The sequence below is a fragment of the Lactuca serriola genome, chromosome 3 (genome assembly GCF_051521515.1).
Source record: "Lactuca serriola cultivar US96UC23 chromosome 3, Lser_US96UC23_V15, whole genome shotgun sequence".
Classification (NCBI taxonomy): Eukaryota; Viridiplantae; Streptophyta; class Magnoliopsida; order Asterales; family Asteraceae; genus Lactuca; species Lactuca serriola.
The window spans coordinates 36,917,486-36,933,119 of NC_136410.1; the positions used below are offsets into that span (position 1 = coordinate 36,917,486).

General features: G+C 31.2%; 2 protein-coding genes across 2 annotated transcripts; both read right to left on the minus strand.

Moving 5' to 3' along the window:
* Nucleotides 1-806: 806 nt before the first annotated feature.
* On the minus strand, nucleotides 807-4,991 carry LOC145091930 (sugar transporter ERD6-like 16). Its single transcript, XM_079029766.1, has 17 exons — nucleotides 4,634-4,991; nucleotides 4,460-4,522; nucleotides 4,257-4,346; nucleotides 3,850-3,909; nucleotides 3,666-3,731; nucleotides 3,476-3,541; nucleotides 3,299-3,374; nucleotides 3,154-3,218; nucleotides 2,989-3,081; nucleotides 2,786-2,866; nucleotides 2,623-2,707; nucleotides 2,490-2,536; nucleotides 2,295-2,357; nucleotides 2,085-2,144; nucleotides 1,742-1,855; nucleotides 1,417-1,531; nucleotides 807-1,193 (listed from the first exon to the last, which is right to left on the minus strand). Exons 1-17 carry the CDS (start codon nucleotides 4,823-4,825, stop codon nucleotides 1,078-1,080), a joined length of 1,452 nt encoding a protein of 483 aa, XP_078885892.1. The 5' UTR covers nucleotides 4,826-4,991; the 3' UTR covers nucleotides 807-1,077.
* Nucleotides 4,992-7,884: 2,893 nt separating this feature from the next.
* LOC145091929 (sugar transporter ERD6-like 16) lies at nucleotides 7,885-11,516 on the minus strand. Its single transcript, XM_079029764.1, has 16 exons — nucleotides 11,223-11,516; nucleotides 11,079-11,141; nucleotides 10,900-10,989; nucleotides 10,324-10,383; nucleotides 10,140-10,205; nucleotides 9,985-10,050; nucleotides 9,800-9,875; nucleotides 9,650-9,714; nucleotides 9,459-9,551; nucleotides 9,246-9,326; nucleotides 9,069-9,153; nucleotides 8,884-8,993; nucleotides 8,742-8,801; nucleotides 8,532-8,645; nucleotides 8,321-8,435; nucleotides 7,885-8,199 (listed from the first exon to the last, which is right to left on the minus strand). The coding sequence occupies exons 1-16, from the start codon at nucleotides 11,418-11,420 to the stop codon at nucleotides 8,069-8,071; spliced, it is 1,473 nt and encodes a 490-aa protein (XP_078885890.1). The 5' UTR covers nucleotides 11,421-11,516; the 3' UTR covers nucleotides 7,885-8,068.
* Nucleotides 11,517-15,634: the final 4,118 nt, after the last annotated feature.

Consider the following 15,634-nt stretch of genomic DNA (forward strand, 5'->3'; position numbering starts at 1 on the left):
CGGGTATTCGCCTAGTATATATATATGCTACATTCTATGAGCATTCATTTTTTTTGGTCCATGGTACTTTACTAGACCATGACACTTTAATAAATAGTGCTTATACATAATTAAAAAAAAATGATGTGGTCATTCTAAATATCATGCTTGTATGTAATGAGAAAAAGATGATGTTGTAATTCTTAGTGAAGATTAATTAATATATGGTAGATGGGGTATTGGTAAAGGCATCCCCAATACATTAAACTTATTAGAGTTTAATGGATTGACACATCATCATTTTACTTACTATACAACTCTACATTAATTTTTCTACAATGTATTGAACTCAATAGAGTTCAATGGAATATATATTTAATAATTAAAAGGTTTTTTTTTTCCTATTGAAGAGTTCAATGACCATTGAATTCTATATCCATTGAATGCCAACATGGCATCCCACAATGATAGAGTTTAATCCATTGAATAACAATTAGACATGTCACCTCATTCAACTTTTCCATTGAACTATGCATTGTGGATGCTCTAAAAGTACACATTGTTTACAAAGAAGCATTTGTTGTAACGTATCCGTCTATATGCTTATACTAATAGTAGAATATGTTATTTATAGGTTCTATATTTGTGTGAACATTAATTCCCACATATTTGAACATTAATTCCTACATATTTGAATATGTTATAATCTTATTCTTGCGGCAACATGCCTAGTGTCACATAATCCAAACTTCCTTGAAATAGGCAACCAAATCTTAAAAAAAAAAAAAAAAAAGTAGCAAATTGGAACACATTTTTCTATTATGTATTGGAAAATATTTTCATTCCTCCAAAAAAAACCAGTATAGATAATTTCATTACAAGTCGACAAGCCATCGATGCTCTAATATCGCTACAACAAAACATACCAAAAGAAACATATAAAATATATATATAACTAATTAACATATAAAAATGAATAATGAAAAAAACCAAACCGAAAATTGACTAAAGCAGCCCGTATTCGTCTATTAGATGTTACATTCTTGAATATCGGTCTACGACTATTATGCCTTTTCTTTTAAACTCCAAATAACAAAATTACGAATTGATAGTTGCTTGAATTTCTTCCAAGCTTTTTCCTTTGGTTTCTGGCACCATTTTCACTACAAACACAATGGTAATAATACCAAATCCTGAAAACAACCAAAAGGTACCTACACCAACACACAAATGCAACAAAATTCTTTAGACCATGAATTGAAATTCTAACTATGTACACTAAATTAATTTGCAGGATTGATTGTGAATATATATATATATATATATATATATATATATATATATATATATATATATATATATATATATATATATATATATATATATATATATATATATATATATATATATATATATATATATAAAAGTAGTGCGTACCCTCAGGACTCCAGTTGATGAGGAAGTTGAAACCGTAAGAAACCACCCACGCACCCAACCAATTCACTAGCACAACAAGACTCCCTGCTGCGCCTTTTATGTGCAACGGGAATATCTATGTGAACCAAAATACAAAAGGCATGCATTCACCCGTTTGTTAAATGAAACTAGGATGGATGCTATAATATAATATAATAAACAAATAAATAAACAAAAGTATATATATATATATATATATATATATATATATATATATATATATATATATATATATATATATATATATGTTGCTATTACTTAACGTAACTAAATTTTGAAAGGTTACCTCAGACATGATCAACCAAGGTACTGCTCCCATTCCTATTGAAAATGCTGCTATGAATACCAAAACACCCGAGGCAGCCAAAAGTGGAGCCCATCCAAGGAACTTGGCTTGGCCCTGGATTAATCAAACACTCAGATTTTTTTTAGCGTAGCAAGAAATAACAATGTACTTTAATTTATTTGTTTATGATATATAACATCTTACTTTCATTTATTTCTATTACAATGTTGTAATAGGAAGAAATGAATGTAGGAATTAGGATGCTATATATATTAAGCATATAAATAAAAGTATGTTGCTATTTCTTGCAAATATATAACCCATATAAGCAACGAGCGTGAACCATGAAATAAAATGCAGTTCCGGTAAGAAAAACGCCTAGACATGTCCCACATGAAGAAACCTGATAGAACAGCAAAATGTTACTTATTGCAATATTTATAACCAAATAAATCACAAAAACGACTAAAAAGTTGACTTTTGAGAGTCAAAGGGGTACAAATTATAATTAGTTGAAAGGTAATCTGTAAAGGGTTAATTGCTCTGTACTTACCAGAAGGAGAATTCTTCTTCCTGATATGTCCAGCAAGATCATGCCAACAATTGTGATAGGAATCTGGATTTAAAAATAATATATTAACGCGATATAAAAGATATAAAACCAAGAAAAAATTAGGACTTAATGGGAAAGACTACTTATTCTCTATTAAGTCGTTCTTTCTGCATTAAGGTACGGTGTATATCTTACCTGAATCAAGGCATAAGCAATGGTTCCAGATTTCCCTGAGGCAAATCCTGTGGATAAAAAGTGATCACAAAATCATTAAACTAAGCAGTTAATGATCATAAGTTCCAAATTAAGCAGTAATTTGGGTAATTACCAGCAGTTTTAAAGATTTCACTTGCATAGAATCCAATTCCATTGATTCCACACCATTGTTGGCATACCATCAATCCAACACCAATCTAAAAACAAATTCTAATTGAATAAAATTTACAGTTCATCAAGGAATTAAAGAAAAAGGAAAAATGTCCTTTGCTTACAATAACCGGTTTTATGTATCTGGCATCAAACAAATCCAGTACTCCAGCTTGAGGAAGTTTTTGAAGATTAATTATAGTTTCCTATATAAAACAAAAACCAAAGAAACAAAGAAAGAATTCGTCTTTTTGGTAAGACCAGAGTTAATTATAGTATATATCAGTTTTTCTTTGAACAAAATATAGCAGAAAAACTACAATCATACATGTATCTCATCGGCTTCAGCAGAAATGTTTGCTTTTACACCACGGAGTTGGCGTAAAGAAGATTGAAATTCTACTTCACGTCCGACTTTTGCCTAAAATAAAATACAATTATCATCTCCTACATTACTAAAAAACCCTAATTTTTCCAATTTGTAAGAACGTACGAGCCATCTTGGGGATTCTGGGATAAACATTAGGCCAATCACCAGAAGAACAGGGGGAACGATTCCTGCAAATCAAATATTCAACCTCTCGTAAGTTTTTGGATTCATGGTTAAATTTTTTTAGTACTTTTACTGTTTTACATACCGATTAAAGCTAAAGATCTCCATGTAACAACTGTTCCCACCAAAAACGATATTGACGAACCAGTTACAATCATGAGCTGCATAAATTGATTAACAGAAAAATATGAACTACTGATACTAACTGAGCTCCACGCTTATTCATGATAAATAGTATGGAAATTTAAGGGTTTTAATTAACCTGATTGATGGTTGTTAGCCCTCCACGAAGCTCTTTTGGCGATATCTCAGCGATATATATTGGGACCTATACATATGTGAGTTAATCAACAGTTTAATTTTGATATGTTTGTGAATTGTGGATATTAATTTGTGGAGTTAATATATAGCGCTTATTTCAAATTTGAATGTAATTTTGGCACTTTAATTACCACATAAGAGAAAATTCCTATTCCATATCCAGTGAAGAACCTGCCTGTATCAAGCGAAACAGCTCCCTGAAGTAAGAAAATAAAGTAACATGAAAAATGCATGATTGGTTTGATATGATGTTGCAATTTGAAAATTAATTAATAAACTTAGTTATTATTATTATGATAATTGTGATTTAATTACCATGGCAAAATAGATTGCAAGCCATCCTGCTACGCAAAACACGGAGGACAATGCCATTGCCTGCATGTGTTGTTTTTTCATCATCATTATCGATCATCGATCAGTAGATAATTAATTAAACACAAGTGTCAGGCAACATGAATCTCCGAATATATGTCGTAGGTTGTACTTCATGCAGATATAGTTGTACAATACCATCACATGTATATGACAGTCATGTGCATGTGTACATGTACATGATAATACTATATTATTAAAAGGCCGTTCGTCAATATGCATGCATGGGGAAAAATCATTCTTGAAACTTGAAGAAAAAAATTATAACAAATTGAATTAATGAAATCGTAACACAGAAGCTAGAGATAAATCAATGAAGCACTCTTTATACAAAATGTTATAATTCATACCCCTTTTCGACCAATTGTGTCTGCAATTCTACCGCTGGTGACTGCTCCAATCATTGCACTGATGGTTACTATCGACCCGAAAAGGGCATACTGCATGCATTCATGATAATATATTCAACGATTAATTATAGAATCTATCACAATTCACAATCAGAATACAATCAGTAATTATGATCAATTGATGAAGAGCAGTAACGATTTACCTGAGCAACCGATAAATTTAAATCAATGCTGAGAGCGGCTTGAGTAGGAGCAGTATATCCCACCTGCACAAGCACAACGATTTAAAAATCAACCAAAACAAAACCCTCGTTCTTCTTCGCAGATTCAATTCAAAATCAAAATCAAAATCAAACAAATTGTTTTGATCAACTTACACACGTTCCGAATTCGAGAGAGCCACACACCGCAACAGCCGTGCTTAGAAGAACCATCGCGATTGAGCCTGCAGCATTTTGATCGGTTTGTTTAGAACGATGAACGCCTTTTGAACTATCGTCTATAAAAGGCTCCGCCAATTTTTCAAGCCCTTTTTTATCCCCTCTCTCAACGTCTCTATGCGTCGCCATATAATTAGTTTGTGTGGATTTCGCCTAAATGGGGACAATGAAAACAGGCCTAGATTATTATATATGGGGAAGAAAAGAGGTAACGGTTATGGTGGCGATAGGTCGATAGGAGAATGACGATTTTATAATGAGAATGATGAAAACTTCAGAAACACCACCAACATTGCCTCATGCATCCATCAATGGCACAAAACAAAACAAATAATGGGTGGGATGAATTTACGCTAAAATTCATGAAAATTTGTTCGTTTTTGAACCGTCTACACATAAAACATTTTTTTAAGTACTCGGTCTTTCCATGTCCATAATATCTCTGACCAAACACGTTCCAAATTTAAACATATTTTAAGTAAATTATAAATTTCATCCATAAATGTGCATGTTTTTGGTCTATGCCTAAGAGTGATCATGATTTTGATCATTTGAGTTGAAGAAAATTGACAAACCATATTCTTTGAGCATCATATGCGGAAATCTGTCCCGAAGTCTGTTTATGATTCATGTTTTTCTTTTTTGGGACATGTCATGATTTGAACAACTAGAACTCCTACATTAAATTTCACACTTTAACAATTAGTCTCCTTTGCTTATGGTTAATCAAATTGTTGGTGATCTTTGCTTATGGTTAATCAAATTGTTGGTGATTTTAGTGTTACTAGATTTTTAGGAAGTGGAAAGTGCACTTGTATAAAAAGAATTTGATTTTGGTTCGATCAAAATGGTAGGTGGGTTCTAGGGGCAACAATCCTAGTGGAGTCCAAGGGACATCATCGGCCTTAGCAGGTTCAAGATCTTGAATACTTTAAAAGTTATAACAACTTTTTTCGATTCTAAGCTAAAAAGTTATTTAAATCTAATACTAAGACTAGAGGGTGTATTCATCCCTAGATCCTTCACCTCTCATTTTTACTTTGTCACCTAGATGCCTTCATATTTTCCTTCAATATTCTCTCACTCTTTAAACCTATAAAATAGTCATTTCCTACTTCCTCTAAGGCCATTTTCAATGCATTGAACTCTTAAGAGTTCAATGTATTGCCACATCACCATTTCACTAACTATACAATTTTACCTATTAAACTCTACATTCCATTAAACTCTTAAGAGTTTAATGGATTGTCACATCAACATTTTATTATATTTCTTTTAAATAATATTAATAAATAAAAGTAGAATATTACATTAATTAAAAAAATCAAAGTTACAATTACTAAATATTAATTAAAGATTACTGTTTAGGAATTAAAAGTTTCAAATTAAGAAAAAAATATGAAAAATTCAATCAACTATATATATATATATATATATATATATATATATATATATATATATATATATATATATATATATATATATATATGGTTTGTTTATTGAAAAAAAAAAAAAAGTAAAATCAAATTTTACTTTATATAAATTGTTATATTAAATTGAGTAAAAAAGGGAAAAAAAAGAAAAAGAAAAAGAAATTCTCATGACACCGTTGGGGATTAAACTCCTTATTCATTAAACTCAAGCTATAATGTTATTTTTATTCTATTCAATGTCACATCATTATTTTTTATCCATTAACCCTCCTTGATACCCCCATTGGGGATGGTCTAACTTTATTTTCTTTTTATTTTAAATAAAATTAAGATACTATAATTTAATAAAAAAAATTAATAAAAATTTCTTAATAAACACAAAATAAAAAAATGACAATGTTTCATTACTTGAAAAAAGGCACATAATTAAAATAAAAACGAGGAACTAAAACATAACACAAATCAAAATAAAAACAAAACTAATAAAACATAATATGAAAACAAGCCTAGACGATATATTTTTCCTAATGTGAGTCTTCAACATTCAAACCATTTGGAGTTCGTCTCCTAAAAAATGGTCAATGTTTGGCCTCAAAAATTTCATATCTTAGATGTGTTGTTTATCACGTGTCTTTTGCTTTTCTTCGCATGCTTTTTCCTTTTTTTGCCGATTTGCTTTTCTCAAATGACAAACGTTCGCTCAATTTCAAATTGTATTGTTTGAAGCTAGTTATCATTTTCTGCATTTCCTATGCTTGGCTGAATCTTGATACATTTGAAGAATACATTTTTTGTTCACTTTGTCCCTACCCATCAGTCGAACAATTTCTTCTAATTCGAGCTTGTCGTCGTTGTTTAAGTCTAACTTGACACGAACGTAAGAAGAAGTTGTATAAGTTGTCGTTGACGTTTTTGTTCTTTTTGTGCAACGGATTCAACTTCTTTCTTCTACATATTTTCCATCTCGGACTCATGGCTTATACTTTCCAAGCCTCACCATATTTGAATATTTGAATGGCCTTCCCTTTGGTCATCACAAAATAAATCATAAGCCTCGTTGAGAATATCTTCATCACTTTGTCCATTTTTCCTTTTACTTTTTAGGTTGTTGTACAACATGTGTTCACCTGTGTGATATTCTTGTTCACCTGTGTGATATTTTTGTCCATCTCCTGAAATTTTGTTCTCAATTGGTGTTTTGTACGGTATTCACCAAGACCTGTATCATCGCCAGATCGTTCGGTAATACGTAGTAAAAATGACATGTGGATTATGAATTTTCGATCTCCACATCCTCGGATATGTCGACCCATGATTTTGCCAACACAAATTATTCCTTTGGAGTCTGCGGTTTAGGGGATGTCTTTCCTTTTCTTTTCTTTTTTTGTCGCCGGCAGGGGGTTGGTTCTCGAAAATTTCTTCGGGTGGTGGAGGTTGAGTTTTCGATAAGAAGTTGTTATCCGGCTCGTCGGGGGTTTGGATTTGTGGCTCGGTTGGGGTTAAACTTTTTGTGGGGCTTGATATGGTTGGGTTCACGGAACATGATTAAAAAAAATATTTCTAATTGGTGTGATTGAACTAGTAGCATGAGATTTCCCCTGACCGGATTTTAGAATCCATATTGTTATAAAAATAAATGAATGTGAGAAAATATAAAAGGTGGTGTATGATTAAAGATTAAAAAGAGTTGATATTTTATAGAGTTGTGAAATAGTTTTTAAAAAATCAAAGAAAAAAAAAACAGAACAATTCAAATATAGGTAACTGACTAAAATTTTATATATAAAATTGAATAATGATTAATGAAATAGATTACTGGCTCAACTACACAAAACTGAAAACAACTAATAATACATTTTAAAATATCTACCTATGAGCTATGACTACAAGTACAAGAAGCTTTTCTGATACGACAAATAACTAACAAGTAACAACACTATCATTTGGAGTTGGAGTTGGAGTTGATAGACGCTTGAATTTCTTCTAAGCTTTTCCCTTTCGTTTCAGGCACTAATTTTGCTACAAATACAACCGTAAGAATACAAAACCCCGAGAACAACCAAAATGTACCTACAATAAAACGTGACCAAATTCTTCATTAGATTATTATAGAAAAACTAAAAAACGTGACTAATTAATTAATTAATACAGCTGCCAGCTGGATGGTGAATAATGAATTATGAATACATACCCGCAGGACTCCAGTTGATGAGAAAGTTAAAACTGTACGAAACCACCCACGCACCCAACCAATTCACCAGCACCACCACACTCCCTGCCGCCCCTTTTATATGCAGCGGGAATATCTATGTCAACAAACCACCGGTTAACCTTAACCACACTCTGACATAAGTGGACCCCAATCCACTTTATAATTAAAATTAGGTTTTTTCGATGGTTACCTCGGACATGATCAACCAAGGGACTGCTCCCATTCCGATTGAAAACGATGCTATGAATATAAGTACACCCGAAACTGCAAGAAGTGGGACCCATTCGAGGAAAATGGCTTGGCCCTGTTTTCGGATACTAAAATCAGTCGTTGATGGTTTACAAAATATGAAGGAAAAATATTCATATTTTAATTATTTGGGTTATAAACTAATAAGGACCTTGAGGAAAAACGAAGTTCCAGCAAGAAAACACCCTAGAAATGTCCCGGATGAAGATACCTGAAGAATATGAGGGGAAAGAATAACTGTTAATTATATTAAGTCAAAAAGAAATGTCGTCCATTAAGTCAAAAAAGGTTACCAGAAGAAGAGCCCTTCTTCCAGATTTGTCCATTAAGACCACACCAAGCATTGTTACAGGAATCTGTATTAAGGCATATGCGATGGTTCCAGCTTTTCCCGATGAAAGCCCTGTTGTTTATCAAAATTATTAACTGAAAATCTATGAATAATTGAGAATCTTTGTGTATAAAAATTTAAAAATACCAGCAGTTTCAAAGGTTTCGCTTGCATAGAATCCGATTCCATTGATTCCTCCAGATTGCTGACATACCATCAATCCGACACCAATCTAAACCACAAATCAAACACAAGTTATATACACCCTTTATTATAAAATCCTAAAGTCAAATTCATCAAGAAGAGAAAATGTTTCATGCTTACAATAACCGCTTTAATGTATTTGGCATCGAATAAATCCAGTAGTCTAACTTTAGGAAGGCTTTGAAGAGTGAGTATACTTTCCTATAAAAAGAAACAAGAAAAAAGTTAGCAACTTTTGACTTTTCGGTGTGTAATTCTTTGCACAAATTTTTGTCTGAAATTGCACTTCAAACACACCCTTGTGATAATATAGCAGAAAAATTATTACTATACATGTATCTCATCGGCTTCAGCAGAAACATTTGCTTTTGCACCACGAAGTTTGCGTAAAGAATATTCGGATTCCACTTGACGTCCCACCTTTGCCTAAAATTTATAATCACATTTTTATATATATTATGCATTAATTATTATTAGCTCTAATTGTACAAAAACTCATCATTTTCAAAGTAGTTAGAACATACCAGCCATCTAGGGGACTCTGGGATAAATAGTAGGCCAACAAGCAAAAGAATACAGGGAACAAGTCCTGGAAATTAAACACAAAAAGATTTTAGATTAATTTTCACAAAAAAAAAAAAAAAAGTTAGTTTTTCAATACTTGTTGTACATACCAGTTAAAGCTAAAGTTCTCCATGAAACAACTGTTCCCAACAAGAATGATATTGATGAACCAGTAACAATCATGAGCTGCATGAATTAATTAACAAAAAAGAAAAAGGCAAATTTTCAAGTTATACAACTCCATGTTCATCGAAAATTTGCAAAGAAAGTGGAGAAAATTATGCATTTCAAGTACCTGATTGAGGGTGGTGAGTCCTCCACGAAGATCTTTTGGTGCTATCTCCGCGATATATATTGGAACCTATGAATTAAAGACAAGTTTAAAACATTTGTATATATTGTGAATAAATAGTAGTGCATCGAATTTGAATGAAAATTTTGGTAATTTACCACAAATGAGAAAACTCCTATGCCATATCCGGTGAAGAATCGGCCCATATCAAGCAAAAGAGCCCCCTACATCAAACAGAAGCAACAAAAATTTAAGTAATAGTATAAAATAACATTAAAAAAATATGTAGAATTGTTGTTTTGACTTTTGAGGTGGAAAAATAGGGTTTTGTTTGTAATTTACCATGGAGACAAAGATTGCAAACCAGCCTGCTATGCAGAAAACCGCGGATAATGCCATTGCCTGTTTTCATCAATAAAAATATAAAATAAACACGTGTTTCAAGCTGTACTTCATGCACATATGCACATGTTTATGACACCCATGTGTACATGATCAACTATAAAATGACATTTGTGTAATATAAAAAGGTTCATGATTTTTTATATCGGAATTGTCCATCTGAAAAACCCATCATAGGCATAAGACAAGACTAATTTATTGTATTGTATGGAGAAAAATCATTATTGAAATTGAAGAAACAAGATCCGCTGAAAATCTTTAAAGAGTATAATATAAAAAGATTCGTGATTTTTTTAATTAGGAATTGATCATAAGTTTTATAACCCAAAGTTTCTTCAAATAAGGAGAAATTACAGTGTAAAATTTGGTCAAACAGAGGTTCCAAATAGTCTTTTATAAATATTGTATCGCTTTATATGTTCTTTGATCTTCTTTTTGTCATGTAGCATAAAGCAAAAAAAAAAAGCAATAGGCTAAAAACTAAAAGTATAAACACAAATTTGTGAAATCTCATACCCCTTTTCTACCGATTGTGTCTGCAATTCTGCCACTTGTGATTGCTCCAATCATGGCACCGATGGTTACAATGGAGCCAAAAAGGGAATACTACAAAAAGTGAATACACCATTCAACAATCTCTTTAATTATAAATCCCAAAAAAAACGGGAAGAATCGACGAAGAACAAATAATCAACCTCAGCAACCGATAAATTCAAATCCATGCTGATAGCAGATTGAGTAGGAGCAGAATATCCCACCTTCAAAACAATTTCAAAAAATCAGCCAAAACAAAACCCTTATTTCCAAACACCTAATCGAGGAGATTACTTTCAACTTACACACGATCCGAATTCGAGAGACCCACAAACGGCAACAGCAGTGCTTAGAAGCACCATACCGATTGAATGATTCTGATCGATTTCTTCTTCTTCAGAACCCTTCACATTTTTCGAACTATTGTCGAGAAAAGGTTCCACCAAATCTTCTAGCCCTTTGTTATCCCCTTTCTCAATGTCTCTGTGCTCCGTAATCGCCATTGCTTAACAGAGCAGGAGACGAAGAGGGGAGATATTTGTATTTGTATGAATTGGCCCCAATTGGCCGCAACAGAGGCAGGAGATATTTATAGGGAAGAGGCAATGATTAGGGTGGCGATATAAAACGACAATTTATAAGGAATGCATGTGAGAAGGAAGAACTGAAGAAGATGGAGACGCCATGTGAGAGGAAGCTGTATCTGACGTGGTTTTACGTGTCCGCCCGCTTCTCTCACCAATAAGGCCATTGTTTCCCTTTGTCACTTGTTTTTCTTGATTCAAAGTTTCGAACTATCCTTGGATTTTTGTTGTCAACTTGTCATCATCTTTAACCGGGTTCAAGATAATTAAAACATTTTCCTAATCTTAAAAGATATTAATTTTTTGAGTTATTATGCTTTCCATACTATTATTTTTTATTTACAAATGATTTAATTTTACTCTTATTAAAAATATCTTAGAAAAATTAATCATTAATTAAAAGATCTTATTGAATTATGTACTAAATAGAATATAATATTTTAAGATAAATGTGTGATTTTAAGAAATATTTAAATATGTTATTATCTATATATCTTTTTTTTTTAAACCGACTAATTTATTATTTACTTTCAACTATTGATATTTTTTACTTTGATAATCTTCGATTTTGATTGATGATACCAAATTATTACCAATACACCAACAACTAATATCCTACGCCAAATGCTTTTTGACGTTATTATATCTCCATACTTAATAAAAACCTCTCTTACATGCCATGTGTCCATCATTTATCATTTAGATAGCCTTCTTCCACGTGTCCCTTTTTTAAGCCTAACCTTTGGTTTTTCCCGCTCATCTTCTATTTCAACGTCAAAATTAAGAAAATTATAAAAACATTTGAAATTTAATCCCTTTAAATTAGCCACCAAATCATAACCGCATCTTCTCCAATTTCTCCTATATGTTTTGGAAACAAAATCATTGATTCAAAATTTAAAATATGCAAGATCAGGAATAATTTATCTTCATATACCAAAACGCCCCTGACTCCCCTGCTTCACCCATCGGTTTTACTCTTTCCTCGTCTCCATGAACACCCTTGAAATTTTAATGAACAACCTTAACTCCACTGCTACACCCTACCATCGCTTATGCTAATCTAAACCAATACCCAAAACACGATAGCTAAACCCACCGCGTCTCTTCCACCATCGCATGACTTCCATCACTACCCAATTTCTGTTGTGTTATATTTTGTGCCACTTCCTTCTCAGTCTATTTTACTTCCGACTTGCTTTCTTTCTCAAACATCTAACGGCTACTAAAAAAGATACAAAAGAAGCAACAAATCAACGAGTTTGAAGGTAAGCTGTGTATGTTTCTAACTCCTAATGGCCTTTCAGATTGTGAATCGTTCTTTCTTTTCTTTTTATTATTTCAACATTTTCCAAAAAAAAAGAGAGTGGGTGATAAAAAGAGTGTAATTGAGGGGAATTTGAGATAGAATGGGTTTTTTCTCTTAGGAACTATAATCCTATCTCTCTCTCTCCCTCTCTCTCTCTCTCATTATTGTTGTATGTTTTTAGCTTTATAAGTAGTATTTATGGAAGTTCTTTGATAAAATGGTGAGTAACTGGTAAGCACACCATGTGTTTGTGAAAATGTCTCACATATAGTGATGTCGTGGGAAGACATGGTGCTTAATTTGCAAGCAACTCTTTGTATCCAGGCATGTCTGCGTTGTTCTACTAATCCTAAACCTAACCCTAATCATATTAGTTTCTCAAATCATTCAATCCTATTTGATATTCTATTACAAAACAATTAAAAGATTTTCTAGCTGCAATGAAGTCTAAATGTAGGTACACTACTGTAGCTCTACAGGTAATGAAGCCAGATTAGTTTTTCAAACAGGTGAATGTTTCAAGTTGAAGAACACCCGATATTATAGCTCTAAATAATGGAATGATACATGTTCATATCTTTATAGCTTTTCATTTGCACTCTTTCTCTCAATAAAATATATATAATTATTTTAATTTGTTGTTCATTCCAATAAGTTTATAATACAAATATGCAATATAGGATCCTTTAGAAGTTCAGTTAAAACAACTGTCAAAAAAACTCAAATCAATTAATAGCAGCGGGTATTATTCAAAACCAATTGTTTCTTTCTTTCTTTTATTTATTTAATTTCAATGAATAATTAATTAAATTATGTTAGTTCCTCATGTCTCAAGGCATATTGTTGTTGGGTTTCATCTACTATTCTCAAATCAAAGTTTGAATCAAACAGAAGCAAAATGAAACAATCCTATGCTACAAATGTTAATGAATCATGGAGTGGTAATCTCTTCTCACATGTTTTTTTTGTTGAAAATTTATAATAAAAAAAAAGTTTCAACTTTTGTCAAATTCCTAAAATACCCTTCAAGAAAAAACAAAAAAATGTTAAAGAAATCTTATATCCCTGAATCAAGAACATTAACTTTTTTTTCTATGTAATGATACTAAAAATAGAAAGCAGGCTTTTTAAATAAAAAAATCTTATTATAAAAATAAATGTTTAGTGAAAAAAATCAAAACATCATGTTTCATATTTATTTTCAGGATGCTTATTTAAGTGGACACTCATGTGGTAACGAAGCTCATATTAAAGGACCTTATTTAACAGCCATAAGCCAAGGATAACTTCCTTCCAGGTGAGTAAATGCAATGTTTTTTCCTTTATAATATTTAAATATAAAATAATGGCTGAAAAATATTTCTATTACAACATCTCAGTTTATATATAAAAGTGGACACTTATGTTTTGTGCAGTGTAATATCAAATATGTTCCTTCTTCACAAAGTGACCCCCTTGAAATTGTGAGCTCTTATCTTTCTTTTAAAAAATTTATTGACATTGTTATAATTGGTTAGATATTTTTTTATTCAAAAGTAAATATTCAACATAAAAAATTTTAGAACTATAGCTTCTTGATTCGGCATTAAAGAATTTAGCTTTTTTATTTAAATGTGAATATAAATCTTTATAATTATAATACTGATTCATCTTCAACCTATTTAACAGGTAACATATTGTGTTAGTTTTAGAGGGGATATTGTTCATGAATCTATATTTAGACAAAAGGGAAGGGAGGTTATGTAATTGGTAAATCATATGATGTAGTTGTGAAATCTTATCATTATTAGTGCATATTCTTGATTTCTTGTGGTATTTTCAAGATTATTTGTTTTTTTTTTTTAATTATGAACTCTTTAGTTTACAATTCGATTTTCTTGAGTCATCTTATGAACATACGAGCTTAAACATTAAATCAACTGAGAAGTATATTAGTTAATACCGAACAAAATACAATACTAAATCAAATGTGTAATACATTAGTTAAAAGGGTTAAAGGTTTCTTTAATACATATTAAATAAATAATCAAAAAAGTAAAAAATTATTATGAAGGGCAAAATAGTCATTTTCAGTTTGTAAGGGCCATAAATGCAACAAAACCAAACTATAAGCGACCATTCGAGCTAAAAAAAATAGTTAGAGACTAAAGACACGGATTACCTCAAATCATAGGAACCATTCGTCTGAATCACTACTTTCTTTTTAAAGCATTTTACTTTGAAAATTTCAACTGAATTATTAGGTTTATAGCATCTCACTTTCATTTATTTTAACTTTGATATTGTATTTTCAAGTGGGTAGCTTTCTTAAAGCACAATGTTCTAATATGAAGAAGTTAAAGTACGATGTAATAATTAACATCACAATATGAATTAGTTAAACTATCAATAATCAACATATGTATGTTTTTTGTTATCATCTATTTTATTTTAATTTTTCAACATGCATTGGTTTTAAATGTTATTTATATATATAATATTTGTAAACATATTCATTGTGGTTTCCACGGGTTATAACCTAGTTTATATATGAATCTCAATTAGATGTAAACAATTGAGTAAATTACTCCCATAATTCTTATCGTTTGGGTTAGTATGTTTAACTTTCCTTTTTTAAATTGGGTATGATTTGGTTTTGTTTGGCTTTTTGTTTTTAATCAATGTTAAAAGACTTGATTTGCTCTTACTTTTTTTTTTTACATATTTTCTACACAAAACTTCGTCCATGTGATTTTCTATAATCCAGGCATGTGATTTTCTATAATCTAGGCTTTAGTCCTTAACTTTAAAAAACTTATGGAAAAAAATTTGTGGTTTTATTTCT